This window comes from Brachyhypopomus gauderio, chromosome 8 (assembly GCF_052324685.1).
Source record: "Brachyhypopomus gauderio isolate BG-103 chromosome 8, BGAUD_0.2, whole genome shotgun sequence".
NCBI classification, from domain to species: domain Eukaryota; kingdom Metazoa; phylum Chordata; class Actinopteri; order Gymnotiformes; family Hypopomidae; genus Brachyhypopomus; species Brachyhypopomus gauderio.
The window spans coordinates 24,906,373-24,922,600 of NC_135218.1; the positions used below are offsets into that span (position 1 = coordinate 24,906,373).

At 45.7% G+C, this 16,228-nt stretch overlaps 1 protein-coding gene and 1 long non-coding RNA gene across 2 annotated transcripts; one reads left to right on the plus strand and one right to left on the minus strand.

Moving 5' to 3' along the window:
- Window positions 1-550: 550 nt before the first annotated feature.
- On the minus strand, window positions 551-13,885 carry ldlrb (low density lipoprotein receptor b). The gene is made up of 18 exons (XM_077015792.1): window positions 13,574-13,885; window positions 8,805-8,930; window positions 8,415-8,537; window positions 7,899-8,273; window positions 7,650-7,772; window positions 7,247-7,369; window positions 6,946-7,065; window positions 6,580-6,708; window positions 6,167-6,338; window positions 5,721-5,948; window positions 5,405-5,523; window positions 5,066-5,205; window positions 4,566-4,707; window positions 4,285-4,437; window positions 3,650-3,829; window positions 3,373-3,447; window positions 3,082-3,245; window positions 551-2,680 (listed from the first exon to the last, which is right to left on the minus strand). Exons 1-18 carry the CDS (start codon window positions 13,653-13,655, stop codon window positions 2,639-2,641), a joined length of 2,616 nt encoding a protein of 871 aa, XP_076871907.1. The 5' UTR covers window positions 13,656-13,885; the 3' UTR covers window positions 551-2,638.
- A 622-nt stretch (window positions 13,886-14,507) lies between these two features.
- Window positions 14,508-16,157, plus strand: LOC143521103 (uncharacterized). The gene is made up of 3 exons (XR_013132647.1): window positions 14,508-14,624; window positions 14,777-14,915; window positions 15,826-16,157. It is a non-coding gene; the product is annotated as an uncharacterized LOC143521103 (long non-coding RNA).
- Window positions 16,158-16,228: the final 71 nt, after the last annotated feature.

Sequence of the window (16,228 nt, forward strand, 5' to 3'; positions counted from 1 at the left end):
ACCTAAACAAAAAAAGCTACCTATAAACCTACACAAAAAAATTGCTTTCAGTGGTGAATCATCACTGACATTTAGTTGAAGACTAGATTTAATCTGGGTCCAGGAAACACCCCTTGGTCGTCAACACTGAGGATCAATTTGTACAAATATCACGCAGCACTTTTTCTAAAGAGCTTGTCTGACAGGCAGTTTCCACCCTGTGAAAACTTTCAGTTGTTTCCAGTTTAGTCTTTCGGTAAAAATACCGAAAGACTAAGGGTTCAGTGAAGAGAACAAAACATGAAATCTATTTCTGTACTTTTGTTAAGCAGAGCTAGAATGTGATTAAAATGCCTCAATTGTGATTGGAATATCATTTAACAGAGGAGATGAATACTCTATTTATATCTTTATTTGAAAATGGGCCTAATAGCAGTGAGAAGCATGCCATCCGCCATGATGAAATTAAAGCACTTTATAGCCTCTCAGTTAAAAAAAAAACTACGAAATTAACATTGCAGATCAAAAAGTTTGTTGTGCATAAATGTTAAACACAGAGACTCGTAAAATCTAGTCTTTAAACACATTTATTTCACAGAAGCTATGAATAAGCTCAATTTATGCTTTGCATGTGAAGTATTGCAAAAATGTTGCTTTCTGTAAAATTAGATATAGAAAAAAAGTTACAATAACAATCTTTACCTAAAGGCACAAATATTACAATTTGTTTTTCACATTGTCTCATCTGTAGAAGTGTTCATTTATGTCAGCAAAATAACATTTCTAGGGCTATTATGCTTATCTTCATCTTCATGTATTATAGTGTCTCTGAATTATTTTTACCAAGTGTCAAAGCACAGAAACTCAAGAACAAAACTCAAGAACAAAACTGCAATAAATAAAATCACATTTTCATATTTACATAGGTCTGAAGTTGGACTTAATAAAAACTTAATAAAAACAACATGCAACAGAGAAGGTTATTTACAGAGGCATTATATACAAAACGTTTTACATTTAAGACGTCCTGCTTTCGTATCAGGTTGTTCACTCTTACAAGTGAATCTCATAGTGGCTTTTTTTTCCCCTCACAGCTAAACTCTTCAAGACGCTGTCAAGTAACTTGGAGACAATGAGCCAAGGCTAGAAATTCAGTAATCTTGTTAGCATGAATGACTTCCAATGACACTCTTAAACATCTCTCCCAAAATAAAAATAAAAAACAGTTTTACAGTCATAAAGCTATCAGGTGATATTTACAAGCTGAGAGACTTGACCAAAATGTCCATCTCAGTAGGCATGACTGGAATGGAAAATCATACCGTGAAGCCACACACACACTTCCTGACCTGAGAGTAAAGGCCTCTTAGACATTTAAGGCATTACGCCACCATCTCGTCACAAGGCAGCCAAGAGAAAGAAATACGCCACGTAGCTAGCGAAGCTACCGACAGGCTCAAACAGGCACGTGGACACCCGAATGCACAATGACAAAACACACAATTGAACATTCATAGAAAATATTGTAAAGCTTGTGTTTCTGCCTATCTCCCCAACAGAGGTAATGGATTGTGCGTTTCGAGTGCAAAACTTCGACACCACCAGAACATGCCAAATCTGTCAGTGCTTCTCTCGCCTGTTGTGTAAAGTCCCTTTGGGAAAGTCAAGGTTCATTAGTCTAGTCCTGATAGTGGGTTTATATTAGATATTTTTTTGGTGCCGTGATGACCGTCGGATAAACGGTTGTTACCGGAGCCTGAGTTGCCTCTGCTTTCATAAGTGATTAAATCTATTAAATCTATGTGATTCAACATGATACCAAAGGCAAATAAAAATATTAATAAATAGCAAAAACTGTACCACACATCAGATGTACATATTGTTAAACCTTCACATAAAAGAAAGACGCTACCGAATATTACTCATAAACCAGTATGCGTCATGCAAGGTGGTAACACTTTTAAGTAAAGCCCTGAGATGCTATTGGACAGCAATAGCACACAACTCATTCATTAGTGATTACAAACATTCAGAAATCCTGGAGTGGTTGACACCTTTGGGAGTGGCTTCAGTTCCATTTGGTTTATGAATGTGTCATGGGGTCCGAATTGAGCTTCTACTAAAAGTGTTACCAACATATGCAGTGTTTGTTAAGCAGGAGTGAAAGGGTCACTGAAGTCCCTCTTTGTAAAGACTCAGACTAGATAATCTAAAGGAGAATTCAGATTCTACCTGGATCACATAAAGAGCAACTCAGATTCTAATTAAATATAAGGCCTCGGCCTCACTTAAATTACTCTGGTTGTAGTCGTAACATGGTGCTGTTACTGCTACAGAGAAGAAATGAGACATCCACTGTGTTGCATAGCTATCACATGGGCAGTCATAGCCATGCCCCCAAGTCAAGGTTGTAACTTCCTGTAGCATTAATTCACATATTCATATAAACGCGTAACGTGAGGCGAGTGAGTCAGCTCATCTGGTTTACATAGTTGACGTTCTTCAGTTTCTTCATAATCGGAGTTTTTGCCTTCACATTGAGTTCGTAAGCAGTGGGAGAAAATAACGTGTACAGGTCGTAAAACTTTCAGCTTCATGTATCTTCCGTCCTTCAGATTTGCATTCGCACAGTGCGGGTTGAATCTTCCTGAGAAAACCATCATGCAATGTCTTCCTCTTCATCCAGACTGAACATATGATGCTTTGGGAGAAAATAAGAAAGGGAGAGAGATGAGGGGACAGATGATGGGGGGAGAGATGAACAAAATGTCATCTAATGTGCAGTGACTCAACATGATTTTAGCATCGCTGCAGTACAGAGACTCCCATTGGAGGAAGAGGTGCTGAGGTCATCACCGCATGCACATGCTAATTGGCTGTGTTGGGTATGACTGCAGATTAAAACGCTGCTAGGCATTGATATTACTGGCTTCTCCAGAGAAGACAGTTGCTCAGTGTAAAACACTTTCTCAGCATGAACACTGCAGCCTTCAACTCGTCACCAGCAAAACTAGCGGAAACTCGCACGCGGAAACCGCACGTCGACGTTCCGGCCTGTTGACGCTCGGTTGTTAAGACACTGTAGGGTGGGCGGGGCCTTACCGAAGGGGACATGTAGCCGTCCGGACTGGAGCTCCTGCAGATGTGCACTTGGTCCTCCGTGGTTTTCTGGTACACGGGGTTGTCGAAGTGGATGGTGTTGGTGTTCTTCAGCCTCCACTGTCGCCACAGCAACACGGCGCCAAACACAGTCAGGCACACGGCGACTGAGGGGGGAGAGAAGACATGGGACGCGTAGATGAGCGTGTGCGATGGAGTGTCATGTTCAAAAGCAGTTAAATGCTACGAGTTCGTTCCGTGGGGACGGCGTAAGATGAGACGTCTTGAACGCACCTACAGGAAGTACGACATACAGCGCTACAGGGTGAGGTGCAGGACTGGCGACTGCTACATAACCATCACTCGCACCTACAGAAGAAAACACACATTATAATACTGACTAGACTTGTAAAATAGTTCATAACATACTCTAGGTTTGATCCAGTACTAAAAACACCACTTTCTAATATGTGTTTGCATATTCAACAGTGTTCTGCAACACAAATGAAATACTATGCAACAATTTACCATTTTTAAAAGTTTGAACGACAAATACTTGAAAAGTTGTTACCTTCAGCTTCGACCGCGTTCGTGTCTTTAGGAAGGTTGTTCCGAAGTTTGGGGTCAACCGCTCTAGGTGTGATCCAGGCTTTGCCTGTGGAGGAGGTGGTATCAGGTGATCTGACGGTAGTCCTGCCTGCTGGGACTCGGGGTGGAACTGCTGCTGTGGTCACCCCGGTCTCCGGTACCACTGTGTAAACAAAATGGCAATTCGGCACATTAGACTTTTATGCAGCTGAGTCATTGTGGACATGTCGGCAAACAGATCTGGACAGCTGCTCGTCACAAGCAGATGCAGGATGTTCTATGTCAACAGAATGGTTCATTTGTGAAGCTACTGCAAATGACTGTTTATGTAATAACAGAACAGTGTGAGAGAGTGTGAAACCAGCAGAGTGTGTGAGAGTGTGAAACCAGCAGAATGTGGGTGAGTGCGCAACCAGCTCGGCGTGAGAGAGTGAGAAACTAGCTCAGTGTGAGAGAGTGAGGAACCAGCTCGGCGTGAGAGAGTGAGAAACTAGCTCAGTGTTAGAGAGTGAGGAACCAGCTCGGCGTGAGAGAGTGAGAAACCAGAGTGTGAAACCACCACAGAGAGGTTGAGGAATGCTGCATAAAAGCCACACCTCCAAGAGAGGCCACGCCTACCTGCCACACACTTCCTCAGGTCGGGCCCCAGAGTCATGTGATCCGGGCACGCGCAGGTGTATTTGGGGGAGTGTTCGTTCACTTGCGGGGCTGGGAGACACATGTACTCACAACCTCCATTCAACTGGTCACCTTCCACACACCAGTTCTTACCTGTGCAGAAAACCAGTGGTTACGTCGAAATACCACAGACACTATTCTATTCACTATTCACTATTCTATTATGTAGTCAGCAAAGGTAAATGAATGTGAACGAAAGTGAATTGGCACAATTTGCTTACCGTTGGGCTGCTTGAGGTTGTGATACACCACAATGTCCTCTGGCCCCGTCAGGTTCTCCACCACACGCATGATCTCTTTTCCTGTCAGCCGATTGGCGCTCATGATTGCATTACTGGATACGTCTGTCCAGAACACTTTCTCCTGTGAAACACGAGTCATACAGAAAAAAAAATACAGAAAACTTCAGTCAGGAAACTTCAACGAGGAATTCATATTCAGCATTCCTAGACCAATGTGAACAGTATGTCTGAACTCTTTCACTCTTTTATTGAGCACAGAGTCATATGGGTTCATTTGGACTGAATAAACAGCATTTGAACTGAAATGAAAAGTGTAAAAATCTTTAGGCTGCCACACAAGACTGTGGGAAGTGTTAAACACAGAAAGCAAGTCCAATATTTCAAACCCTTAGGGAACATAGTTGATCTGCAGGTTATAGCTAAATAGATCATGCGGGTTTTTAAACCACACACAATTCTACACAAATACATGCACATACCTCAAACACAGTCAGTGAGAGTGGATGAATAAGCTTCCCCTCGTCGATGATAAGTGTGTGTCTCCTCTCACCATTGACCCCGATGCTGGACAGAGTGTGAAGTTTGGAGTCCACCCAGTACAGTCGCTTATTCACCATGTCTGAACACACACAAACGTGGTTGCGTCATTGGCAGCAAATGTCTGGCAAATAGACTCTGTGACGTTTTGGATTTCGCTCTGAACAAGCTCTCATCACACAGCCAAGTCCAGAGGATAAGGAGGCATCTGCTGGTTACCACCCCCCGTAGGCCGGGCGGAGCGTCTTCCTGTGTCCTGGGTGAGCAGACTGCACACTCACCCAGTGTGATCCCGTTGGGCCAGAAGATGTCATTGGTGACCAGCGCGGATCGGTCTGCCCCGTTCAAACCGCACTTCTCGATCTGGGCGGGCCTGCCCCAGTCTGTCCAGTACATGAAACTAGACACAATAACACCCAAAAGTTTAACTTAGCTGACTGATCAAGTGTCTGGACTATTCACCCAATAACGTTCTGATGACAATGTCAAAGCTAGACAGATTGTATGTGGCTAGACTGAGTGGCAAGAATGGTGCTATGATGAACCACTGATTGTCTGTTGAACCATGAAGGTTTTTGTGTATATACACCGACTCACTTGTGCTGTGGGTCGACAACAATAGCACGTGGCTTTTTCAGCCCCTCCGTGATGAGTGTCTTGCGTTTGGATCCATCGGTTGATGCCACTGATATGGTGTCGAATGTGCTGTCAGTCCAGTAAATGTTGCCATGGATCCAGTCAACAGCCAAGCCCTCAGGGGTGGAGATATGGCTGTCAATCACGGTGCTGTGTTGTGAGGAGTTCTCAGCTTTGTCCAAGAGAGTACTGGGTAGGAAGACAATGTAAAGTGCTTTTAAGGATGTGATGTTCACTTCTACTGCACTGTAACCTTCAAACAGAGGGTCGGGAACTAGAGTTGAGGAACAAAATCTGTATAACTAAGTAGCTATCATTTCCATAAGGGTGCTGAGGTCTATGTGTTTTCGCTCAGACCACGTTAAACCACCCATATCCCGTTATAACTCAGCCTGGAGCTCACTTACCTGTAGATCTTCTTGTGGAAGAGATCAGACCAGAAGATCTTTCCATTGGACATGTCCATGTCAAGCGCCACCACGTTCTTCAGCTGGGGGATCAGACACGTGTACTCACTCTTGTCCAGCGTCATCTTCCTCACCTCGTGACGGTTAGAGAAGAACAGGTATGGAACATTGCCTAGAAGACACAGGAGGGGAAAATTATCATTTTTCACATTTTACCTTAAAATTATCCATGGACGTCATATAATTCAGAGGTCAGAGGATAGTATGCTAAAACAGTTTCTTTCCTCTAATTCACTTCAGCTTGTGAGGCAATTATCAAGGCTTCCCTGGGCTGACTTTATGTTCAGTGGATTAGCATTCTGTGCAGTGCTTGAGCAGAGGAGTGAGCAGCTCGCTGAAGGTTTGCGGCGTACCTGTGACAGCCTTGCACTCTTTGGTCATTGGGTCCACCTCGTATCCCTCCTCACACTCACACTTAAAGCTGCCCGGAAGGTTTATGCACACCTGAGAACAGGTGTCGGGGTTGGCACACTCGTCGATGTCTGCAGCAGACCAGTGGAGAGAGAGAACGTCAATCACAAACTTCACAGAGGCCATCCACCTCTCTGGACCAGTGTAGATACATTTCTGCTTTAGACATATGTGGTCTCTATGATGCCTCAAATCAAGAGTCCTATACTGTATGTCAAACACATGACAGTCGCCTGCCTATTTCGACCATTTCTTTTACATTACATACACGGGCAAACTCTGGAACAGTGGAAGAACTTTGCCTTCACCTGCACAGCGTTTGCTGTCCACCATGTGGTAGCCATCTGGACAGGAGCACTCGTAGCCGATCTTCAGGTCTCTGCAGATGTGTGAGCAGCCGCCGTTGTCTGTAAGACACTCGTTGGTATCTGGGCAGCAGAAGGAGACACCGTGTCATTATGGTTCAGACTTCCCTTCCCCTGGGTATCTTGCATGTTCACCTGTAGGGTTCTGTCCCTCTCTGTCCCCCTGTCCCCCCTGTCCTAGCTGATATGGATCACCCAACACGGCTGCACCGATGGTGATGACATTAATGACAGCAGCACTCACTGCATTCTTTGAGGGGCTCGTCTGACCAGTCCCGGCAGTCACGCTGTGAGTCACACACTTTGTCCATGCTGATACACTCTCCACTTCGGCAATGAAAGGTCTCGGGACCCTCACACTTACTGTCTGCAGAGAGACAACGGGGCCTTCACTAAACATGACGTGTACATGCAAGAAGCTGAGTACATGTGTGGATGCGTGTGTGTGTGTTTACATTGGTAAGTATGTTTTGAATAAACGATTAGACTGTTTGCCTATGGATGCGTTTAAACTGTTGGTTTTTGCATTGTACACGAGAGTCCATGTGTAGGTGTGTGCATGTGTTTGTGTTCATCTGTGTGTGTGTGTGTGTGTGTGTGTGTGTGTGTGTGTGTGTGTGTGAGTGTATTTTGCAACGTATGCTCACTTTCGCCACAGTCGGTCTCATCGCTCATGTCCCTGCAGTCGAACTCGCCGTCACACTGCCGGATGCCGGGGACACATGTGCCGTCGTCACACCGGAACTCATCCGGGCGGCAGGAGGGCGCACCTGTAACGGCCACACAGGTGTGAGAATAGCGAAGCAGAATGAGGCGAGGCGTTCCTCCGAAACAGGCAGGCGCCGTTTGTACCGGCCCACGCGTCTGGCACCACGGGGGGAAAGTGCTGGACTCACTGCAGTTGGCCTCGTCGGAGCGGTCAGCACAGTCATCACCTCCGTCGCACCGCCACATGCCGTGGACGCACTCCCCGCTGCCGCAGTGGAACTCCTGGTCGTGGCAGGGCCTGCGGGTCGGCGCCTGCCGGCCCTCGCAGTTCTGCGGCCACTCGTCGGAGCCGTCGGCGCAATCGGCGTCTCCGTCGCACGCCCAAAGGCGGGGCACGCACACGCCATCGTGGCACTGGAACGATCCCGGCTTGCAGGTGCGGGCAGCGCACGCGGCCTCGTCGCTGCCGTCCGAACAGTCGGCGTCCTCGTCGCACACGAACGTCAATGACACGCACTGACCGTTACCGCAGCGGAATTCGTCCGCTGAGCAGTTCTTTGGCACTGAGATGGACACAAAGGGTGGCGGATTATGAGGTTGTCAGAGGTTACAGTTTATGTCACAAAAAAACCCTTAAATAAATGCAAATGCATGCAAATTTATGCCGAAAAGGTCCAGTCTCATATTTAGATGAGGGATCGTACCACAGCCTTCCTCGTCCGCTCCATTCTCACAGTCGGCCTTTCCGTCACAGCGCCACCTGGAGGACACACACTGGTTCATTCGCCCACCACAGCTGAACTCCGATGACAGACATTTCTTCTCACCTGGACAAAAGACCATCCGATATACGACTTGTTAAATATAGAGAAAGACTTGGAGCACGACCTGTCAGCATTCAGTGCAGGTGACTAACAAAACTACGAAGAATTAACAGAATAAAAGTAAACTAAGTAAACCTCACTGAGATATAATGCAATGGTAAAATAGTCTTGGTTATCCCAGTCTAAATCAGCACAACAGTGGCAATGATGTTGCTCATTATCATGATGACAACGGGTGTTTGGAGCGATGACGAGGTGCGTTGGACTCACTGCAGGTGGCGGGCAGCTCGTCGGTTCCGTCTCCGCAGTCGTCCATGCCGTCACAGACCCAGCGGGTGGTGACACACTTCCCGTTCCCACACTGGAACTGGTTCTGTCTGCAGGAAAAGGCACCTACTGCAGGAGAGAGCGGAGGGTGACCCACTGCACCACGGGGCCGAGCAGGTCACACACACGTTCCCCCTCGGGCGTGTCCACTAACTCGTCCACTAACTTATGCAATATGCACTAAAAATTAACTTGCGTTCATCATGTGTGGTGAATAAGAGTCTAGAAGGGCAATAATGCATTGTGAAAAGATTCATGCTCAAAGACAAACGGTAAGATGACCAGAAGAAGAAATAGGATCATCTTAGCCGATAAGACTGGGTACAGTTCAGACACAGATATAGTTCAGGCACAAATGCAGTTTCAAACAGACACAGTTCAGACACACCACAGCCTGTAGCTGTGCTTTTATATTTTCTAGTTTGTAACCAGGCATATAATGCCAGTAATAACGTAACTAGGCGCAGGTGTAACAGGAGTACCATTTGGAAAAAACTAGTGTGCCCACAAAACACACTGCTCTTGATGTGATGAATTTCAAAAAGAGGGGAAACCCAGATAAACAAATGACTCAACGCAAAGACGAGAGCGGGAGGGAGGGTAAAGGAAAGTACCAAATTTGGTTTTATGATACGTACAGCTATACCTGCATGTGCAAATGTCAAGACTCTAGAAAGGCCGTCACAAACACATTCCCCCCCCCCCCCCCCCCCATTTCTTTTTGCTAGTCTAAATGACATTTATCTGTCTCTTTAAGACAATGGCAAGAGGAGGAGTCTAGTAATCACACCACCAGTCGCTCATTGGTCGCAGTGGACATTCCGCATAATTGAGATACTACAGAGATGACGGGGAGGTGGGGAAAGACGGTAACGGAATAAAATATGGGAACTTGGTGAACTCGATCTGAACTAAAGCAATAAAGTTTCCAAAAATGTGCAGTTCCTAGATACAGACACCACGCTTGTGATGTCACTGGCACGCCGTGAGCCTTTACTGTAATCCATGTTGTAATATGACTCTGCTGTGCTGACAAGACCAAGGACTGTGCTGCAGATCCATGTAGTTTAAGGTCATCTCTCCACCAGTACTAACACCGTCATGCGGTTTAAGGTCATCTCTCCACCAGTACTAACACCGTCATGCGGTTTAAGGTCATCTCTCCACCAGTACTAACACCGTCATGCGGTTTAAGGTCATCTCTCCACCAGTACTAACACCGTCATGCGGTTTAAGGTCATCTCTCCACCAGTACTAACACCGTCATGCGGTTTAAGGTCATCTCTCCACCAGTACTAACACCGTCATGCGGTTTAAGGTCATCTCTCCACCAGTACTAACACCGTCATGCGGTTTAAGGTCATCTCTCCACCAGTACTAACACCGTCATGCGGTTTAAGGTCATCTCTCCACCAGTACTAACACCGTCATGCGGTTTAAGGTCATCTCTCCACCAGTACTAACACCGTCATGCGGTTTAAGGTCATCTCTCCACCAGTACTAACACCGTCATGCGGTTTAAGGTCATCTCTCCACCAGTACTAACACCGTCATGCGGTTTAAGGTCATCTCTCCACCAGTACTAACACCGTCATGCGGTTTAAGGTCATCTCTCCACCAGTACTAACACCGTCATGCGGTTTAAGGTCATCTCTCCACCAGTACTAACACCGTCATGCGGTTTAAGGTCATCTCTCCACCAGTACTAACACCGTCATGCGGTTTAAGGTCATCTCTCCACCAGTACTAACACCGTCATGCGGTTTAAGGTCATCTCTCCACCAGTACTAACACCGTCATGCGGTTTAAGGTCATCTCTCCACCAGTACTAACACCGTCATGCGGTTTAAGGTCATCTCTCCACCAGTACTAACACCGTCATGCGGTTTAAGGTCATCTCTCCACCAGTACTAACACCGTCATGCGGTTTAAGGTCATCTCTCCACCAGTACTAACACCGTCATGCGGTTTAAGGTCATCTCTCCACCAGTACTAACACCGTCATGCGGTTTAAGGTCATCTCTCCACCAGTACTAACACCGTCATGCGGTTTAAGGTCATCTCTCCACCAGTACTAACACCATCTTCCTTTCCACACCTTGTCTGGGATATGTATGGTGAAACAACAAATACATTCGCCAAATAGAGAGAGAAGGACATATAGATAATACTCCAATGGTAGCTGCAGCTGTGTGTGTGTGTGTGTGTGTGTGTGTGTGTGTGTGTGTGTGTGTGTGTGTGTGTGAGAGAGAGAGAGTGAGCATTCATCTCCCTAAACCATACCAGCTGTTCTTGGAAAACTCTGCTGCGTTTACCAGGAACTACACTTCCCTTCCTCTGCGTATGAGACACTCTGGAAAAAACGCAGACAGAGTGGTGGCCCCTACGCTCTTACATCATCCACGTCAGCCCCCTGCTACATTTCCATAGTCCAGAGCCATAATTTCAAAGTTCTACTGGAATTACGTCCAATCCCAGCCCTTGCCTGGTTGAAGATTTCGCCTGACCATCAGAGACTGGAGGGACACACGGTTGACACATATAGACCAGTGTGGGACTCGTCTGGCCCCACCACAATGTGCAATAAATCAACTTTCTTCCAAAGACCCTAACCAACCCTGCATTCTCTAAACATCTTCCAAAAGATTACATTTAACTGTCATTGCTCACAGCGGCAGTGGGTTTGGCTGTTCGCTGTGAAAGCACATAGCGGCCCAAGGCCGTGAGACGAGACTTGAGGTCTCACCGAAACCTTCTTGTTTTCCTGCAGTGAAGCTGTGCAAACGTGATGAGCCAGCCGACACAGTGACAGCACACACGAAGTGCAGTACGAGACATTTAGGGGCCCTTCTGTTACGGGACGTCTGTTCGTAGCATTTAGGTCAGCAAGCATTCTTTAAGAGCACAAAGTCCTCTCCGTTCAGACTATACTACAGCTAAACAACATTGATCAGTATACAACAGCCCATATAGCTGCCATAATATAGCACCCTAATAAACTAAAAGCATGCCCATGAAACTGTCACTACTACAAATACATTATGCAATCCTTTTTTTTTTGCACACACTATAATATACAGAAACCGGTACTAACCAAATCAGATTATTAATTGCTTCTCCCTATTGTGAAATAACGTGCAGGAACCTGAATGTATTTGTTCCTCTACTTATTAAAGAAGCTTGTTTTTTTATCCCCTTGTTTGTTTGTAGTTTTCCATAAACACACAGGGAGCTCCACCACTTAAACTCCCGTCTTGCAACCATCTGCCTCCCCTTTCTGCCTTTTATGGGTTTATGTCAGCGTTGTGTTTACTTACAGAGCATCATCCTCCCACATGGTTAATTTGTAATTATATACCACATGTGTGTAAAAGGCCTACGACCATAACCACCTATGCGGGCACTAATATAATAGGGGAGAATGTGTTTTATTACCAGCGGCTGGCCTTTGTACATGTACGGAGCACTGTGTGGTGGTCCAAAAGGTGTTTAAATTCAAGGTGTGATTTGCAGATTGATTTGCGCTGTGAGACTCACAGTAACGGGGTGTCGTGTATGAACTTATTCCTTAGAGCATGGCAGAAAAAGTGTGCGAGTGTGTGTGTGTGTGGTTGGGCGGGGGTGAAATTGGATGGTATAACGCTTCCATCAGTAATGACTTTGCACAATTCAGGAAATACAGTGAGGGTCGGCACAACCGCAGATTAGACTAACCGTTAAATACAAAACGCTGTAACTGCAGGGGTGTTATGAGGCTTTTAAAAAGTGTTCTGGGATGTCGTAGCATGCGTAGCATATTTTAGTATCGTTTTAATCTGACCAAATTGAATCCCGCAATCGTGTTTCAGCACGAAAGTCAGACCCCCATGCCAGCTCGGGGCCACACCCAAGATAGTAAAACCGGCTTTTGTGTTCTGCAGTCTGCCACGCCCACCAATTAGCATAGCAGCCTCCATAAGGCGGAGCGCATCAATGAGCTCTTTTGTTATTGGCTGGTGGCGCACGTGCTGTCACCAGTGACACGTGGAGCGCCTCAAAGCCACACCCCATTCATTCTGTTATGAATCACATCGAGAATCGCAGTTAAGCTTCACTGGAAAGTGACAAAGTAACTTCAAGGAGACTGATTTAAATATGAACTCGCAGTTTAACTATTGCTGTTTTATTGCTGTTAGTGAAACTGACAAGAAAAACTCGAAATACTCCACATTTTAGAAAATTCTAGAATTTCGACGTGCCGAGTTTCTACCGCGCCTCCTAAGCCACACCCCCTGTAACCCACCGCCCCGCCCCCAATATTCGATCAGCCTCACATTAGCAGCTACAAGGTGCCCAGCCCACCATAAACAGAAACCGGCTAAACAAATCACACTATCAGATGTTTGCTTTCTCCTTCTGCTTATGATGGACACGGTGTACATTTGTAGAGTCACCACCTCATACAGCTAGAAGCGTGCTGCATGCATCAGGATGACTATAGACTTCACCAACTATTTCTCACTAAAATAACTATTATTCAATTTTTGCTTCACTTACCTTTCTTTGACCACCCCATTAATCAACTGAAATATGCATTAATATAAGTATATGCCGCAGCTTTGTGACTCTAGGTTTTGAGCACAAAGATTTTGTTATGCTGTCTATATTGCAGATCGATAATTTATCATTTAAATATAATTATTAAAGGCACGGATTTAATGAGTTTCACTTACGTGTTGAAGCCAGACAGACGACAGAGAACACCACACAGCTCAAAATCGACCCGACGTGTTTCCCAGATAAAGTCCACAGCATCTTCGCTCTTTGCTTTCCCAAACTTGGATGCGACTAAATGAAAGGATGGCGTTCACCGGCGCGCGCGCTGCCCACGGGATGCGGCGCGTGCGTAACTGCACTGAACGGGCTAAACGTCTTAATCGAAAATAAATGATAGGACTGTTCTTGGGTCACGGTTCTGTTTACGAGACGGGCGGACGGTGTTGTCGTACAGGAGCGCGGTCTCGTTAAATTGCCATATGCCAAATCTGACCAATTTCAATGTGGTCCAGAGCGGGGCGGGGCTTACGGAGTGGTGTGATGTTTGAAGTGGCGCACGTCGTCACGGTGTGGGCGGGGTTATGATGACACGCCACACTGGGAGTGGGCGTGTCTAAGAGCCGGTTTCACGTCAACACCCCCCAAGACGGTTTAATCCCCCGTGTGTGGTTAAAAATGAATGAATGGATGTCCGTCTAAGTCTCGCGCAACACCGAGACTTAAAATGAGGGTTGTACATTCAAAATGTAATCGTTTAATTGTGTGCGTATATGTGTGTGTGTGTGTGTGTGTGTGTTTGTGTGAGAGAGAGAATTATTTAGTTTATTAAGTTTATTGAGTAAATCAGATTTCGTAAATGTAATGCTAATACATAGGGAATGTAACATCTAAACATGGCTTAATTTATGTTGCAAGAAGGGTGAGTTTCGTTGCAATCTGCTTGGGTGAGACTTCAGTCACCACGGTAAACGGGGAAAAGTCCCTCCTCATGCAACCCTGCAATCTTCCACAGCACCGGAGGTGGGGGCTGGGGGAGGGGGGCTGGTTCCTGTCTGCTGCTCCATCTGGGGGGTCTGCGAGGGGCTCCAGTTCTCTGCTACATGTAGCCTAGTCACTTCGTCCTGGTAACAGGATACATATATGTATATTTGTCTCACCCCAAGTAGTATGTGTAAATGAAGGTGAATTTGAAAGTTGAAAGGAAGCTACACAAGAATCAACTGAGAAGTAAGGCAAGGAAAGTTATTTATTTAATATATTTATTGTCTGCATGTTGGATATTTCTTCCACCTGCCATTAAAACAAACAGAAAATATGTAAATAAAACACAACCAAAATGCAAATAGTCATAATTCTTGTATGTACTTTTTTCAAAAAAGCAATCACATGGAGACTTGTGTTCCGACCAGTAGTATCTGTGTGAAATGGGTGGAGTGATTGACACAGCTTGGATCTGACAACTGTGATTGCCACAGAGACAGTCTGTCGACAAAGACTGGTGAGATTATGTTCAACCAGGTGAGCCAAAGACAGTGAGACATTATTTGAATGAACCAATTATACTACTAACCTTGACTCACCACTCCTGTGGTAAATGTTTCATAAGAGTCAATTTGTTCACCTTCAGTTTGTATGTCATATCGTAAAGCCGATAGTGTGTGTCCCTTTGATTCACACACTGGGTGTAAGTGTGGGGAATAATGCATTTATGAGCTCATGCAGTGGGGAGAGTGAGAGAAAGAGAGAGAGAGAGAAGTATTTCAAGAATGCAGAAATAGCTGCTCAACCACATAGCAGTGGAGCCCTCCTCTGACATGTACTACTAACAAAGACGGGCATACAATGAGACGTGTGTGTGTGTGTGTGTGTGTGTGTGCGTGTGTACATGCATTTCAGACCAGACCCTACCTAACCTGCTCTCTGTTAATGATTGTAGTGGAGATATATGTGTGTGTGTGTGTGTGTGTGTGACAGATATGAGGTGGCTCCAAGGTGCGCGCGCATGTGTTAAGCAGTCTAACAATAGTTCTATAACACTATAAAAGTGCAAACAACACTCCGACTGCAAATACACGAAGATGTCTCCAGGTTGCTCCAGCCATTAGACATGTGGTGTCTATAGTATCATCCTGAAGCAGTTCCCTGGTTTGTGGGAAATATTTTATGGTCCCCCAGTGGTGCATGTGATCTTAACAAACCCTTATAACATTTCAGTGTCACTTCTATCCCTCTTGAGATAATGTGAGACAAAAGTATTTTGTAGTCTAGTACAAAGGCCCTTGTTTTCAGCCCGGTAAATCCTGAAAAGGCACTAAGTGTGTAGCCCCTTGTGACCTTTGCTTGTGTGTCAGGCTCCTGGGGTGTTGGCACTGACTCTTAGACTCTCAGATGAGTGACAGCATAACCTTTTATTAATATGTGGTTTTAGGAGTGACTTACAACAAGCTGTCATTTAACTTTAACCAAACCGGAACGACTGGACACCAGAGCTGGCAGCGCAGGAGTGTCAGTGCTGGCAGGACGGTGAAGGAGTGTCAGTGCTGGCAGGACGGTGAAGGAGTGTCAGTGCTGGCAGGACGCTGAAGGAGTGTCAGTGCTGGCAGGACAGTGAAGGAATGTCAGTGTTGGCAGGATGCAAAAGGTGGCGTCTTCACCTTCGGGTGTCTGATGCTGGTTCACGCTGTACCAAAGATGTCAGGGGTACTACACCACCCAGTTTTCCTGCCTGAGGACTTGGACAGACTGAACGATGAACGATGTCTCACTGTCACATATCTGGTATATATTACTGATTTGACTCCTGTTACTCATTTTTTTCTGATAGGCCCTTG

What these genes read in the sequence shown, in the direction of transcription:
- ldlrb (XM_077015792.1), bottom strand. Translation starts at nt 13,655, where the DNA reads ATGCTGTGGACTTTATCTGGGAAACACGTCGGGTCGATTTTGAGCTGT. An exon ending in CAACCTCAAGCAGCCCAACG is followed by an intron (nt 4,438 to 4,565) that starts GTAAGCAAATTG and finishes TTTTCTGCACAG; the next exon opens with GTAAGAACTGGTGTGTGGAA. An exon ending in CCTGAGGAAGTGTGTGGCAG is followed by an intron (nt 3,830 to 4,284) that starts GTAGGCGTGGCC and finishes TTGTTTACACAG; the next exon opens with TGGTACCGGAGACCGGGGTG.